This window comes from Limulus polyphemus, unplaced genomic scaffold (assembly GCF_000517525.1).
Source record: "Limulus polyphemus unplaced genomic scaffold, Limulus_polyphemus-2.1.2 Scaffold156, whole genome shotgun sequence".
In the NCBI taxonomy this organism is placed as follows: Eukaryota; Metazoa; Arthropoda; class Merostomata; order Xiphosura; family Limulidae; genus Limulus; species Limulus polyphemus.
In genome coordinates, this window is record NW_013665766.1 from 624,368 (window position 1) to 642,580 (window position 18,213).

An 18,213-nucleotide genomic window follows, 5' to 3' on the forward strand; every position below is an offset into this window, starting at 1 on the left:
TATTAGCATATAAATAAGATCATGAAAATGATTTTACAACATATACAGTGTAAAATGATTGTCCAATCTGGATCCATATTGTTGTCAAAATTCCCACACCTTTCAAGCTCAGACTTGACGCTAATATTTTCTCTATTGTTTTCACTTCGTTCATAGTTTAAATAAAATTATTCAGGTATAATATAAATTTTGAAAATTAATCACGCTTTTGTAGAAATTATAATGTCATTAGTAATTAAGGTGTTTAGATTGGTTTAATTAACTTGTTGATCGAATACATACTTTATAGTAGAATATAATACCTCGACTTTTGCTGATCTATCTAAGAGAAAATACTTATTTTACTAGTAAAAATATATATGCCAATTGATTTTTCCTTGTTTGTTTTTCATCACAAATCTACATGTGTTTCCTGTGCTGTGCCAACCACAGGTAACGGTTTTCAGCGTTATGAGCCTTCAGACTTACCACTGAGCCACTAAGAGAAGGTGGGGCTTTGCCAAGTAGGACGCGAAATACTCATTATTATAATATATTAGTAGTATGATCTCCTAATATTTTTATCTTAAAATCGAATTCAATAACCAAAAAATTAGAAAATATATAAATATTTTTCATGTTCTTTACCTGTGGCAGGCACAGCGCAGTTAGCCCATTAGGCAGTTTTTTGCTAAAACAGTCAACAATCTTCTCAGGTTATTCGAATGTAGTTTAGATAGCAACAGATAAGTAACCTGAATAGCAGCTAATACTAGTTTAGTTGATAGCCTTGTCTTGTAGTTAATGTAGTTATTTTATTATTATATTTTGCAAATATTCTGACTAGTCAGGCTTTTAACTTCCTTTAACGCTTCATTTCGGCTGCTAATTTACTGGCGTTTTGAGGAGTCAAGTTCTTCAGATATTCAGAGTCAAAGTTAGTTTAGTTAGAATATTATATAACCAAATATTAGTAATAAATAAGTAAATTAACTAACAAGACTGTGATTAGTTTAGTTAGAATATTATATAAAAAATATGCTAGTAACAAATATGTAAATTAGCTAACAAGACCAATTGATTTTAATTATTTTCAGTCCTCAAAAATACCTTATTTGAATATCTTGTTTACGTGGAATATAATGCTTTGTAAAAGTCCTGGTAAACAACATCTCCACTGCATATTAATAATCCTTCTGTGCCATTTAAAGAAAATCCACTCAAATCAGTTTGGGAACTCTAACTATTGAAAACTTTAACTCGATTTAGTTTCATAAGCCTGTATCCAATATTCAAGACTTTACTCGTATATGTCGCCATCTGTCGGCAAAGAGCCAAGTGCAAATTTTATCTTTTAGCAGATTACAATGAGAGCAAATGTAAAATAGCCCTCACCAAAAAGTAGGGTTGTCTCTTTAATACTCATTAAATTCATAGTTATTTCGTAAACGTTAAATCCATTTAAAATCTAAGGACTAATGAGTTGTTGTTTTCTTATTCCAGAACTCCATTGTTCAAATTATTGTCGTTATCACACTGCTAAAATTCATGTCTAATTAAACTTAAGCTCTTTAATGTCATATTTTCTCAAAGTACATTAAAGTTTAAAGCTCTAAGGACGTATGGAGTGTGTGTTTATGCTTTGTAGTAATGTTTGTAATGCATATTATAATACCCATGTCCCTTAATTATGTCGCCGTGCAAGGAATCGTAATCTTTCAGTATGTTTTCCCCAAAGACGCGCTATCACTTCGCTTCTCCATCATTATCTAAACATTTCGATAATTCACACAAAATGTGCCCGAATCCTAACCAGAATTTATAACTTACATTCTGAATTGTTTTTGTCCAGTTCTTTAATAATATATAAGAGTTTATTTATAATTCTGTAAATTATAACAAATAAATCAAATTTAGCTTATGATTATCAAAGCCACTCCTTTTTAATCGTAGAATACAAATGTATTTACTGATTTGGCTTCACTGCTTACTGTTTCAAATTAGAACCAATTATTGTTTATTTTATCATTAATAATTTTATAGTAAATATACTCTATAGTTGTTGAAATATACATAAATTAGCTCTGGCCATCAATTGTACACATATACCAAACTTTGACAATCTACGTAATTATTGATAGGGACTGACTTTTTCTTTCAACTGACATTTAATGTGATTGGTTGAATACTTATTACATATATATATGTATGTATATATATAAGCCTCTCGAATGTAGGTTGCTTATTTCTTATTTTTTCTTCAAAACAAATCTGACTAATTGAATAAATCTTTTTATTTCTTTGTATTTGGATTCATGAAATTGACTCCAGCTAATATAAAAAATGGAGGATAAGAATATATGACGTAGTACAATTAGAAGAGGGGGAGTAAAAATATCGCTGCTACTCTACAGGACTGGGAAATATGGGGCATAGCCACAGCTAGTACAATTATTAGAATGCCATAGTATTTATATTTCTCTTTAAACACAGAGACTTTAACATCATAAGCAAGAAATAAAAACATATATTATAATTTAACTGTTTTTTATGTTGATCACTAAGAGCGTAAACGAAATGCTTTCAAGTTAGTGGCTATGTTAGCTTTTTAAACAAAATATAGTGTGTTATAGTGGTTAAAAGTGTTATCTATTTCGGCTATATACCCTATTGACTTATGAGCTCAAATCACGCTTCTGATGCTTTCTTGGTGGTTAAGAGCACTTGACTCGCGATTTGTGTGTCGCGGGTTCGAATCCCTTCACTGAACATGCTCGCCCTTTCAGCCGTGGAGACGTTATAATGTGCCGGTTAATCCCACTATTCGGCTAGGTAGGGTGCTGTTTCTTTTGAAACTATTTTGACAACTAAAAAGAAATGTGATATCTGAAAAACACCAAAAAAAAAAACCCAGTAGAAATGTATAAGAAAACCAAGTTACAAAATTACCCAGCTGTTTAAAGATGTGATATCCGGACAAAACACTACAAATGTATAAGAAAATCAAGTTACAAAATTGAAAAAGTTACAAAATTATGTCCATAAGTGCACATAGTCATTAGGAAACACTCTTGTTTCTCCGTTATAAATTACACACATATGCACCCATGAAATCCGTTATCTCTAAAACTACCAAATCTCGATAATTTCATTTAATTACGAGAAAATGTCAACAAAAGAACAATTTTAACTCAAGTGACTATTAATCTCGTGTAAGTAATTTTATTTTCAAATCATATATAATGATTCTTAGTATAAATTAACAATAAAGACCCATAATGGTTGGCACATAGTTAATGCTTTCAAAATTCGCAAACATTTATCAAATTAACTAGAAAAAATTATGTTCATAACTAAACTATAAAATTGCCTTAAAATAGCTTTCAATATGTATTCAAGTCCAATAATCCTCAGCAAAGAAACTCAGTGGTTGTTTCTTGCTCAGAGATTTACAAGAGAAGGGTATGTTTTCCAAAGAAACGAAAAATGCTATTTAAAGTTACTTTACTATAAATATGAAACTAGTAATTTAAAAGAAGTTAATGGAATGTTAAAATGAATAAATTTGTATTTTGATATTCAGTTATGAACACTAATATATACCTGGAAGGATAACAAACATTGAAATATACACAAAAGTTTAAGAACTAAATTAGACAATTAGGATAATTATATTTATATATATTTGTTGTTATTATAAGTTAACCATGAACTAATAACATTTAGCAAATAATATGAATAAGATCAAGTCACAAATAAGTACAATTATATAGAAGTAACAACATATTTTGAGACAATAAATTTAAATAAAAAATTCACTTGAAATTTTGAAATTTCCAAGTCTTAAAATTTCCAAAGTATTCATCTTACCTTAATGAAATATGAAATTAATAAAATTTAATTTGTCATTAGGCGTTACGAAGACCATCACCGGCTTGCTGCTACTCAGAGTATATCATCTAATCCAAAACATGAGATAATGAGTTCGACAGGGACTTGAAGTTTTAACCCAGTTCTGTAAAGTATAAATGAAAAGTCTCCAAAGAGCAAAGACAAGGCTTAAAACACAGAAAAAATTTTGTGATACAAGTACTGTAAATTTCTCACAAGTAAACAAGCTCGCGCAGAATAAATATCAGAATGTAATGTTTTATAATCTCTAAAATTGCTAATAGCTTATTAAAATACAAATATTGTTGTTGTTTTTAATCGGATTATAGCATAAGTTTATAAGCTTCATGAAGAAAGCTTAATGCACAAAGTAAAAGTATGAAAACAGAGACGGGGGAAATTATGATTACTATTCATATATTGTTATGAAATGTTAATGTAATCAGAATAAAAATGAAATGAATCTAATGTTAAATATAGATGATAATTAATTAGGCTATATACACAATATGATTAACATAAAGGCCATGACGTTTGAAAATAGCAATGAAATCTAAATTTTCTAAAAGTTTGGTTGTTGTTAAACACAAAACTATACAATGGGCTATCTTTGCTCTGCAAACCACGGGTATCAAAACCCGATTTTTAGTGTCATAAGCCTGTATACCTATCACTGAACCACTGTGGGGGGGGGTGGCATCTTCTAAAGCCCTCAGCTGCTATTGAAGAGGTAATAAGTTAGACTTATACGACTATGTTGATTGAAAGTTTTGTTTCTTCACCTTGGACATGCGTAATAAAGTTATTATGACTAATGTGTTTAAGTTATTTTAATTATAGCTAAATATTTTCTTAAACTGGTAAACTAAATAATTAAACAGTTATGTGTATTGTACCTAAACAAAATTAGTCGTAAAACTTAATATTTTTCTGACATATGATATATTTTTTTGAATAATTATGTTATATATATACATACATTCCAGTTAGAAACGTACTTGTCTTCAATGACCAACGGTTGGTAACACAAAGAAACAAGTTAACGTAAGCGACGTCACCTTGGTTATAATAAACTTTAAGTGTATGCTTAAAACGTAAACAGTTAAATATTATTTGTAACATTTGAGTATGGATTTGTTTGTTTGTAGTTAAGCACAAAGGTACACAATACTGGAGGGGGGGAATAAGAGTATGGAAAGGAAAAGGTGGAATTAACAATAAACTAGAACGAAAAATAAACAGATATGAAATATGAATAAGATAAGTCTCAACAAGTAAAAAAATATGTTTTACCGTTGTTGTTGTTTTTTAAGTTACGAAGAGATTTGGAAAGTTATGAAAAAACGTAAGGTTTAAGCATACTATTCTTAAAGTAATTTTGATGGGAAAGTTAATTTTACGAAATTTAATAATAAACGGAAATAATAATAAAAAAAGATTCAGGCATTCAAACTAGCATTGCATTAATAATGCATGAGCTGAATCTTATTAGTCCAGATTAGACTTCAGATGAGCTGTTAGCAAAGTTTCTGTTACCCTGAGTTTTGCTCATTTTGAGCTGTAAATGCTTTACCTTTATGTGTTATTTGTTGTTGTTGTTGATATGTTTTGTTTCTTTACTTTTTATTTCATTTTTTGTAATTTTTTAGAATACATAACTTTGTGCCTTGTTAACGTGATAAGCTTGTATATTTCTGTTTGTAGTCCGAAAAATGACAAGAGCTAAAAAACATTGGTGTTACAAGATGTTGTAACGTGATGTGGAATACTAAAAACATTCTTAAAGTTCGTATTGTAAAATGGAACATAAATTTATAATGAAAACAAGACTCAAATGTTTCAAATATTTTAATGATACTTAGGTGTATAATTTTTAGACTGTTTCTAGTTATTTAGTTTATATATGAATTTTAGTTTTAGTTTTCTTTTAAATATTGTGCCTCTTTTTCGTATATAATATAATATTAACAATAAAAATATTGCTTTCAAAGACAGCAGTACGCTTTACTTTGTAGTTTAAATTTTTCTTATGGTGTTATTTTTCTTACAAATTTCCCCGGTGGTTCAGCAATAAATCTGAGAGCTTATAACGCTAAAGATTGGATTTTGATACTCGTGGTGGTCAGAGAAGAGATAGCCAGTTATGTAGCTTTGTGCTTAATAACAAACAAACGAACAAGCAATTCTTACAAATTATATGCCTATATATTTGCACGAACTTAGTAAGCTCTAGAATTTTCATAGTAAAAATATCAAGTCTATAACCCTTGAGATGAATATTTTTCTATGACAAAGAACTAAATTTATATTAAGAAAAAAGGTTCATTGAAACTTTGGGAAAGCTTGGAAATGGGTCTGTGGTATTTCCATCTACTTGCGTATCTATCAATACTTTTTAGGACTACTATCTTAATGGGTCTTATGATACGCAAATTGTACGCATAATATGCTTCCTAGAACACCTTTTCTAACGAGGATTATAAATAAGATGTGCAATTTAATCTAAACATCAACTATACACACCTGTCATGAAAGTTTCGCTATTAACTATATTCTTCTTTATCACGTGATATGAAATAAAACTTGAAAAAATATCAATGGGCACTTATTCATATATATATATATATGTCATTATGTCCGTAATTTATTCTTTACAGGAGTATCTGTCTTATAAATTCACATGAAAGTGGTATGTTTAAATAATGAGAAAAATTAACCAGGTTTTAAAACAAACACACAAATCAACTTAAATGAACAAAATATAGTTTCAGTCAAGCGTTTTTCCCACATACCTATTTAATTTTTTTTTATTTTGAAAGATTATAAGCAGCAGTTAATGTTTGATTTCTGTTGATAACAGGGTTGCTGAAAATGTTTGTTTCACTTTGAAGAATTCTCATAACGATAGTCGTTTTGTGAATTCAAGATATGGAAATGATATGCATTAATAAAGAGATCCCCAAATGTATCATCTTTTCAGGCGCCATTTCATTGTACAGTCGTTATCCACCGTGTTACTTAACATTTTCAGATGAGTTTTTATCATTGCTCTAAAACTTTAACTTCGAAAAATGATAATGGCTAAGGTAAACGTAATATTAGTTTTGTCAGAAGGCCGAGATTAAATAAATACTTTCTTTTGTTGGGTAAAGTAATTCATGGTTCATTTAAGAAAACAAAGTAACAGCTTTTCCTAGCAGTCTTTGACAAAATAATAGCAAACTGGGAGAGTAATATTAACTTCTTGTTTAGTCAAGTGTATTTGGAAGATAAGAACGTAATTCATGTCCATTTATTACAACACTCTATGACATTTAAAGCTATTTTCTCGACGCATTTATGTGTTATTCTGGCAAGAACAGTGTATGTAATCTTGTGTTGTTTGCACAAAGGATTGATTTAAATAGCTACCTAAATGATGCCGGCATCTGCATTTTGGATCATCTTGATATTATGTAAAGAAGATAAATGTTACAAGATTAACATTATTGAAACTGTAAGTTAGTTAGTGGTACGAAGTTGATCATTAAGTACACTTTTAAAACATATTTATCTGAACACCACAAATTAAGTAGGAGATACGTGTGTGTGTTTATCGTTAAAGACATTCTAATTATCTTTATGAATCTCTTTTTATCATTCATGATTATTGAAATAATTGTGTATTTTCTGTTTGTGACTTACGTAATATAAACAAATATTATTTGTGTGTATTATTGTAGCCTCGACGGGAAGAGTTTGTTTGTTTGTGTGTAATTAAGCACACAAACTACAAGTGGAAGAGAAGAACCATTTACTAATTTTCTTTCAGTTTTGATATTTTAGATATCAAATTCGTTATTATTAATGTGTAATGCAAATCAGCTAAAACGTTTTGAATTGTAAAGTTAACGTGTAAATTAATTCCTGCTGTAAAATGGCTGTTCAGACAGAACATCTCTTAACTGCTGTTTGAGCTTGTAGGTTGAACTCTTTTCTTGGGTCCATTTATGTGCTTAACATAATCTAAAATAAGCTTCTCTTAATTATAAAAAAAACAAAGGCTTTTGCTCTCGAAATTAAACTACTTTATAATAAAAGTCGCGCATTGTTCTATAAGTTCTCCCAAATGTTGTCCAAATTCTACCCATGTATTTGTTTGTAATTTAACAACGACACAGTTGCACATGTCAGGCTAGGTACTCGTGTTTACTTCTCTCAGAGCGAAGATACACGTAAAATATTATTCAGATTTTGATGTAGGCTCATAATATGGTTAATATATATCTATGTTAAGATACAGGAGCGAAGATTTGCTCTTCCGTGTTTTTGTTTTATTGTTGTTGTTTGTTTGTTTGTCAAAGTTTCAGCAAACGTTTTCAAAGCTGAAGACAGTTAATGGAATTATGGGTGAAAGTTTGGGCATTAAAGAAAACGTAGTAGATAGTTTGAGTTATTAGCTTTTCTTGAAACTCGTATTGAACGCAGAGTGAGCAATTTCATTAAACCAAACATTTCTTATGTTTATTTAGAAATTTGTTTCAGTGTATGGTTCGAACGTTATCTAGATTGCTGTTTAAAAAAAAACAGTGAGTTGAAAATGAGTTTTTATTTAACATGTTTTCTTTATTGGATTTAGGAATTGTTTATTCTCGTTAAAATACTTTTAAGCAACAATGATTTCTTATAAATATTATTTTCGATTTAAAATGTTTTTTTTTGTCCGTTTACACACGTTAAAAGATACGTTGTGTGAATCGAGTTGAAAACGAATGGTTAAATTTTTCTATATAAGTGGTTACTACAATTTACAGCATTTTGGAAAACAAGAACTTGTTTTGGTAAAACAACATCACTATATATAATGACATTTTTATTACAATGACTATTTATTTTCCTACACGATTATTTTTTAGGCTCCCAACAAAACATGTACATTATTACACTACGAAATTTATTGTATTTAAATAAAAAATTACTGAAAATTAGAATAATATCGCGTTGCACAGTTTATTTCCATTCAAGTTAACTAAAAACACAAATTTCAAGAAGAGATAGTAAAATAAGAATTAGATTTCATCAACTTTTTATTAGCTTCAAATAGGCAACAATTTAATTCATTTTGAATGATGTAATTATCTCCCTGCACTTATGACAGTGTTGGAGACGAGCTACTTGCACAGATCATCGTGTTATGACGAATACAAAATTAAGAAATGTCAAAATTGTTTATTTGTATGTTTAAGTTATTTATCTATCAATAATACTCGAACTATTTAACAACCTAATAGATTTCGCCATTTTGTATGAAGCTTTTGAACTATATATATATACTTTAAAGCAAGCAAACAGACCTACACAAATATTTCTTGAAGAATTTTCGTTTTTAACACGAGATGACGCTGCTGCTGTTCCAGAGAAGAATATTGACCCGAATAAATAGCACCACCCGTCGTAGTTGGTAATTTAGTTTATAGAGAAGCTGAGCTGTGTGATGAGTGAGTGAGACTTCTGTTCGGATGTGACAAGAGGATCTACTTTTAATTAAGGTGCACAAACCATATTGATCGTTTTCGCTAATATCTTATTAAAACGATTACATAAAGTTTAGGATAACATGCTTTATTTGAATACTCTCTTGACCTTATTTTGCAATAGCTCCCAAGTTTAAAAGACTTTGTTCCTTAGCATAAGAAATTTAATTTCAAACCCCAGATCCTCTTTGTTAACTGATGAATAAATTTTCCAAGTCAAATAAATCTGAAACCTATTTTTCAAACGTGGAATGGATTTTCTCTTCGATATTAAAACAATTTCTTCTTTGATTTTATTTCAAAGTGAAGACATTGTAATAACGCAATCACCATGATTTATAATGTTGCCTAACACAAAAATCCTAACGTTGGAAAGCTGAGGCCTCCTGACGGCAATGAAGATGAAACTTGGGTTCGTTTTGTGCCAATTGCTTCTGTTTATAGAAGGTAAGTAAATTAATAAGAAACCTTTTTAGCACACACAGACAAGCACGCACGTATATATATAGCTCGAACAGATTACCCGAACTTATTTTATTCACTGTGCTATTATTAGCACAAATATATTATAAATACCGCTTAGATCATTTCAAGTTTGTATAATTTTCTATATTTCTTTTAGTGCTTTTCTACTTATTTCTTCTTTTTTCTGTCATATTCCATGAATATGATACCTGTTGCAAACAGAGGCTGTTTTTGAGGTAAAGCCAAATAATTACTTTTGGCAAGGATGGTACATGTATTTTATAAAGTCACAAAATACAGTTGAAATGCTAAACATACATTCTCATTATAGGTTAAAATTACATTTTGGAAACTAATCAGAAACTAATAGCACACCAGAACATTAACATTCCTCTAACTCAAGTTCCTCTGCAGTCTGGTATTGTCATAATAATTTAGGTTGATGCTGCTTTGTGATGTGTGGCTAAAATTTTAGAAATGTCTGTACACTTTATAAATATTAGCAATGACACATTTAATTACAGTTAATACAGGTATGCATAGGTTATATTAAAATGGTTTTGAACATGTAAATCAGCAAGTCATGTGATTATCACAATCGATATATAGTTGCAGTGGAACAGAGTGTATCATAACTATCTTTCGACAGTGTTTGGCGTCGTAATTTAGGTTCATGTTGCTATGGAAACGGTGGCCAAATATATAAGAAGTGACTGTACATTGTATAAAGATTAGCAATAATACCAACGCCAGGCACTACACCTTTGACTTCACGTGGATGGCGGGACGATGTGCCGTGCGTGTGTGTCATTTGCTGGCACTGAGCCAGGAGTAAGTTGGAAAATTGAAATATTTGTTAAACATGTTTTAAAAAATGAGAAAATGGATAAAATTAAAGCTTTTAGTGTGATTATAAGTCGAAAAGCTAGAACGTTTTTCTTTTTTTTTGTCACGGACAAACAAAATACGGACACAAACTGCTGTATAATATAAATGCAAGTAAAGTAGAGCTTAATGACTGATAAGAGTAAACGAAAATTCTCGTCGTTATCCACCGGGGGCTGTGTGATTCAGATGTAAAAACAGAAGCTACGATAGAGAAACTGATAAAAAAAGAGAGAAAACCTGGAATTAAAGAGCGGTTTACAGCGATATGTATCAATTGATTAAAACTTTCCTCTGAATCTCTAGTTAATCTCTTACAGTAAAGATAGTTTGAACACCATTTGGGCATTTTAAAAGCCATTCTTAACACCTATTACGCAATCCTTCAATGGAGCTATCCATAACTTGACACAATGTCTAGATTCTACTGATTACAAGAGCAATAAGTCAGCTCTCAATACTGTAAGACTAGACTAAAGCTTTATATGATATACAGGCAGTACATCAAAATGATAATTTTCCACATGTTTAGGAGCAAAGAATGATATATGTTTAAATGTTTAAAAGTAAATTTTCTACTTTTAATTTTAACTAATTTTAAGCCAGGTAGACAACTGTATCACTATCACGTTTTTCAGTAGATTCAAAAAGTGTGAAGTAATTAAAGCATTTTGGATGACGAAAACCATTTAAAACACTAATTTATGTCAATTCGTGTGTGTGATAATGTGTATAACTTTAAATGTTGTAAGGTTTTGGTCGTATTCAGTATTTCTTTACTGTCAATATATACGTTCCTCAAGTGTGCTTTTAATATGACTTATGGTCATGTCATTGTTATACACGTATGTATAAAAACATAGACTCACAGTTTTGACTAAACTCATATATCAGTAAAGTCACACTCTTTAGTTGTATTTACACAACTGAAACTACTGTTGAGGAAATGTTTTTTTTCTGTATTCGTCCGTAATGGCATTGCATTTTTTTATTTCCAGTATTTAATAATTGCACGCTTAATAAACTACAGTAAAAACCAGAGAACAAAACGAAAAACAAACTTTGTTATCTTTTAATGAAAATAAGTTCAACCTAAATTAATATGATAATTATTTTAAGTTAATACAGATTTTTGTTTTAACTGTTCGATAAGATTTAACTTCGCAAAAGACACAGACTAATAACGATATATATATATATACAGGTGTATAAACAGACCAGCATTGATCAAACTATTTTTGAATTCCTTGATCAAGATGTGTGTATTATAATTTATTTAGAACTTTCAAAAGACACATATTCCCCAGAAACTATTTCATGGGATCATTTAGCCATTCAATTTCCTTTTCAAGTCACATGTTTAAATGTCAGTACGTTTTTTAGATACTTAGAGAGGTAGCCAAGCAAATTCACGACAGTGTAGTTTCAGCTGTCATGCGACTTGGAGTATGTGTTCCTAAGCTCAACTTTGACGTCAGTAAATAAAACGAGATAAATCTGGTGGTTATGAAAAGTACACAAAGGTTTTCTCTAAAGTATCTATATAAATATATATATGTAACTGGAAGTGTACGGACCGTATTCGTGATTTATGGTACCCATCGTGGTATAAACTACATACTTTGTAAGACATATTACCATTTTCATAACTCACGTACAGAAAAACAAGTAACTCCAATACTTGATTCAATTTCGCTTATTCTAAAATAAAAATACATAGAACTTCCTTATCTAACATCTCGGATTTTTTAGAGATTTGAAATTGTTCTGGATCTGCTTCTCATTTTTCTGCTGTCCCGATGAAATAAGAATGAAGACAGTGATAGCAAACATTTGTTGGGAAAGATGTCCAAAAAACTTTACAAATTTGGTAAGGTGTATCAAGTCCAAGAAATGAGCATTAGTTTACGCCACAACAGGTTTCTTTAACATAAAAATACAAGGAAGTCATCAAGTCCCCATCCTGTCTTCGTTAGCTTGTATTGTTATTACCTCTAATATTTATACAGTTAAACATTTTATTAGTCTTACATGTTGTCGTCCATTCGCTCGGTTTACCATGTTATTAAAGCACATGACACCAGACGACCATGTCTACTTACAAAGAACAGCAAACAATATTTATATAAACATAAACTAATACGTTTCTAATACTAGATGTACTTCCGCGGGGTATTCGAAAATGTTCTCTGTCTAGAGTAACTGAAACCCAAATTAAGAGTAATAAACATTTTTATTTATTGTTTTCAAGTTCATATGTCATGCTGCGTTGTAACCAACAGAATGCAACGTTAAGAGTCCCTTTGTGACGTCATTTTAGTGTCCACTGACTGACTGACAAACAACACTACTGTATAGTGGTGCGAGTAATTAAAATAAGTGACCCCTCCAGGCGGCCTTTGGCTCCTTTCGGGGAAATAATAATCCCTTGGAGGAACCTGTCTGGAGCGTAGTTCCCTTTTTATTATGTGCATCGTCAAAAGCATTGAGTTCAAAGACAAAACAATAAGTTTAATTGACATAATTCTCCTTTCACTACCAATTATTACTTCGATCTTATTTTTTACTTGCATAATAAATCATCTGACCTATTTTCATAAGATTCTCTTATTATGCGAGATTGTGCACTGTCAATGGATGTTTTAACGAAATGTATTCATCATTGTAAGCCATAAAAGTTTCTCTGAAGATGTAAAACGTTTCATGGGAGATGTGGAAGTTACGGTAAAAGAAGATTTCTCACATATTTTATATAGTCCTATTAGCTGTCTTTAAAAATGATTTAGGCTTTCAACGGCTGAAATTTTATTAAATGACTGAGTGAAAGAACTTGGTATTCTTGTATAATGTGTTTTCTACTTTATTGATTTAAATGCACATAATTTTAGCTAAGCTTTGCGTATAATTATTTATCAGTCTAGCATATTTTTACAAACTCTTGAATATGAAAATTTAACTTTATGCTTTGATTAGAAGAGTGACCAAATCTTATGTTATTAGATTCCATGATGACCAGATCTTGTATTGTTATATTCCAGGATAACTGAGTCTTATGGATTTCCTTGTGGCCACTTCTTATTTTGTTAAAGTTCAAAGTGACCGAGCCTTATGTTGTTTGATTTTAAAGTGACCAAGTCTTATTTTCTTAGATTCCAAAGTGACCACGTCTTATGGTGTAAGATTCTAGAGTAGTCGCATCTTATTTTGTTTGATTCCAAAGTGACTGCGCCTTATGTTGTTTGATCCTAGAGTGACCAAGTCTTATGCTGTTAGATTCTAGAGTAGCCGCGTCTTATTTTGTTAGATTCCAAACAAGGTTGAATATAAGTATAGAAAACATGTCAATTAATTAATAAGTAATTACATATTTAGATATACACATATATCTTGGGTTATATCTTTAAAAAAGTGAATATTACTTTGTATTACATACAGAAAGTATTTTTCTTATGATATTTATAATGCTTTGTCGGTGGAATTAATAAATACCAAATTATAATTTTTAGCATGAATTATGAAAAGCAGAATTGACTGTTCAAACGCTTGAATCTCCCAACAACAAAATAAATACATAACTTGTAAATACTGTCCCAGTAATGTATAGCAATAATTGCTCGCCCTTCTTCCGCACAATTAGGAAAATCCAGCTAATATATTTCGTGAAACCTAATGTTCTAATTTGTATCGTTGACTGAATATTCTGTTTCATTTTTGAACTTTTACTTGGCGTCTACGTGTGAAATAAGACGTTAATTCTGCCTGGTATCTTTTGTTATTAGTTATTTTTAAGGGCTACTTTCCTAAATTGTTCTTAACATTTACTAAGACCAGTGATCAAGTTATTCTTACAAATTAAGGCTAAAGTACAGTATGAATATTAATTACACGTAGCTGATCTTCTTATATTCAAAAGTATTTAGACAAATATTCTCATATTTACTGTGATTCAGATTAATATACGTATGTATACATATACAGCATTGCGAAACAAATAGAACCAAAAGAAACGTGTTTTATCATAAGAAATCCAACTTAAAATACAAAGTGTTCTAATCAGGTTCGTTAAACAAATATTGCAATTTCTTATATGGGATATTTTATATACTGATTATCTTTAATATGATCATGGGGTGATTCGGATTATGCTGGTATAAAGAGTTCACTTATGATTTCACTATTTTTTTATATCCGAAAATTAGTGATTACAATGTAATAGCGTATAAATGTGTTATAGTGTGGTGTAAATCTGTGTACGTACTTCTTTTTTCTTCTTGTAAAGGTAAAATATTCTGTGTAGGGACGGTCATAGTGATTACTTGGCTTCAATTCTAAACATTCTATAGTGGGAAAAAATTAGAAGAGGTTAGCGCCATTTTATAGGAATGAATATGGTGGCCAACGACTTTAGATAATCTTTGTTTTAAAAACAGCGTATTATACAATTGCAAAGTACAACCAGAAAAGACCTAAGAGTGTTAATAAGGTATCCATTTATAGGGTTAAAGTAAGTTACTCTTGCTCTCCTCACGAGGAAGTGTTTGATTGTCTCGACTCTGTAGAAGCAAAGTGCGTGCATTGTGAGTTATATTAAAGTTCTGGACCCGCTAATGTTCAAATTTTATTAATGGAATCCAGTAAGTTACGTTTCGGCACAGGGCTTTAAGCTAACCTAATAGAAAATATTTCTCACATTACCACTATATTTCATTCATAATATATATATATCACTATGGAAATTGAGGCACCAAATTACAGTGCTCGTAATTTCATTCCTGTGATGTATTAGATTCACGTCAGTTACGATCACCGTTAAAATAACTATCTAATTCGCTACATTGATGACAGTGTTATTTCGTAGCTACAATTACGTTCAATTTCAAAATGCACGCACCAGATGAAAAAATATATATTTAACGCATGTCTACGTTGCGTTCTTATTGAGTTTGATATGTTTCTCATCATGAATGAAATTAATTATAACCACACGGTGACACTATCTCAGCACATGGTTCACGCATAGTTTTCAACAGGAAACAAGATTTAAAACATTAGGATGGATTTACTGCGTGACTTTTGAAACTCTGTAAACTTATATATGACTGACTTGACAATCGCGGAGGCCTTGTTCTGCAAGAAACTTTTTTTTCTAGCATTCGATGAAAAGTTTTATGAAGCGAACTCATACTACCTGACTTTTTCTTTAACAGATATTCAGTTTATACAATGATATAAATTGGTAAATTCAATGACATACGTGTTTTTGTTCTAATACCAGTAATTTTAGTTTACTTTTAAAGCGCAACTTTGAATGTTTATTTATTTATAACTCTATGCATCTTGCCAGTTTTGTCGATACAGTTTATTTTATTACTTAAAAAACGTGTATAAAGAAAGATAAGAGCTTCTTTGTGAAATGATTCTTTGTTAATGTCGGGTTTGTTAAAATATATTAATGAAATATTATTAAATGAGATAATATGAATCTTTCAGTTATTGTGTTAAATATAGCGGTCACTTGTCACAATCTCTTTCAACAGATTATTTATTATTTTAAAACTATTTAAACAAATAAAATGAAAAAGTCTAACATTAAGCAGCCCCCCTCCCCGTGTTAAATATAGCGGTCACTTGTCACAATCTCTTTAAACAGAATATTTATCATTTTAAAACTATTTAAACAAATAAAATGAAAAAGTCTAACATTAAGCAGCCCCCTCCCCCAGCTTACAACACTATGAAATCGGGTTTCGATACCTGTGGTGGGCAAAGTACAGATAACCCTTTGTCTAGCTTTGTGCTTAACATTGAGCAGCATAAGACGAATTATAATTATTGAATTCTTTATTTCAAAGAATTGATTTGAAAACCTGTTTCTGTCATTATACAATGCATTATTATTTTGATCCTAATTTTGTTTCAAGTTTTTCTGTTGAAAGCACTACAAACTTTAAAGATACATTTTCACACTCGCTGCATGAGTAGTTTACATTTGTATTTGTAGATTATGAAATGCAGAAAGAAAATGATAGAATTAATGGAGGATTTCTTGACTTCAGGGACTTGAACTATTTTTAATTGTACTGAAACTATGTGGTTCAGCGCTAAGTCTGAGGGTTTATAACGCCAAAAAATCGGGCTTCGACACCCATGGTTGGCGGAACACCACAAATAACCCACTTTGTTCGCTTTTTTTAAAGTATTCATACACTCAGATCGTAAAGGTGTGTTCAGATCTGGGACGTAGAATTTCCAGGGAAGATTACCCTTTTACTTAATGGCATAGGCAAACAAAGGAATGTGAATTAACTAGAAACCCATGAACCATCCAGAAAGAAACCTGTAGTAAGTCATACCTCAGCCGCGGTAGCGAAGTGCTGTGTCAGTGGTAACAGTCGTTCACGTCTCCCAGGCAGCAGTAGCAACAAAATCAAGAAATACAAAGTTTGGAAATGAGGCCAACAAGGTATGGGCTCACCAAGATAAGACGTTTAGTCATACCTCCTGTTGAACCGTCGCATACCTCAAGCAGATGGAGGATAAAACGAGTATTCATTTTATTCCATAGGAAGACATATCGGTTAAATCGTTGAACGCGGCGTTTATGGAATTGTGTGCGATCGAACTGTTGAAATGAGCGCTGGAAAAATTAGCTTTCTTGTGCACTAGATCAGTTATGAAAAGTTGGCGGATAGGAGAGACGTGCTTTGGACATGACAACCTTACGACGGAGCCTTTTGTAATGGAGACTACCGTACAAGGCTATTGTCAAGATGCATGGTCGTCAAATAGAACAGGATTTCTTGAATATTTTACTTCGAGGCTCACCTTAGTTATTTGGTACAATAATTAAGTCAGTTCATGAGTCGTTAGTTTAGGGTAGTCACAGTTGCCCCGGCTCACGGCGGTCCGTAACTGCGGGTCTCACGGCGGCCCACCGGTTGAGAATCACTGAGATAAAGCAAGACTGGACGAGGTGACCTGGACTGTAACGACGTGATGAGGCTCCAAAATTGCTTTAAGATAACGTACCCATCCGTCTGTCTGCACACCAACACTTTATGAGTGTTTTATCTGAAAAATAACTATTCCAACAGAGTGTAAGATTTCAATATTATAAATAATTCAATTTGAAGTATTAAGTTTAACTATAATCTTTTCATGTTCCATAACATGACACCTAACACAAGCCAAAGATCAATGAAACATGTAGGTTAATAAAAAAGGAAATCAAAATAGTGTATGTGAGAAGAATACGTTATGTCTCGAACTAATAAAAAAATTCATTATAACTTTCCGATAGAAACTACTTAGAATGTAGCCAAAATTCTGACCAAAAATGTTCGTTTTCAGTTTTTTCCACGAAAATGAAAATAACTAAAATAACAAAGTTAATAATGAAAATAGAAGATGTCATAGCTCAATGAGAGAGCACCCAAGATAATTTTTTTTTCTGTAAGCTGCGGAAAACCAGTTATACTTC

General features: G+C 31.0%; 1 protein-coding gene across 2 annotated transcripts in view; it reads left to right on the top strand.

The window, feature by feature from the left end:
- The first annotated feature begins 9,347 nt into the window (after positions 1–9,347).
- The window catches only part of LOC106476489 (carbonic anhydrase-related protein 10-like), a 170,868-nt gene continuing 162,002 nt past the window's right edge, over positions 9,348–18,213 (top strand). The window contains exons 1-2 of one of the 2 annotated variants that reach the window (XM_022381324.1): positions 9,348–9,398; positions 9,688–9,830. In XM_022381324.1, the coding sequence (XP_022237032.1) occupies positions 9,779–9,830 (52 nt within the window). In that variant the 5' untranslated portion in view covers positions 9,348–9,398; positions 9,688–9,778. Of the gene's footprint in view, positions 9,831–18,213 lie in introns of both variants that reach the window. The other variant, XM_022381323.1, reaches the window with a different exon arrangement.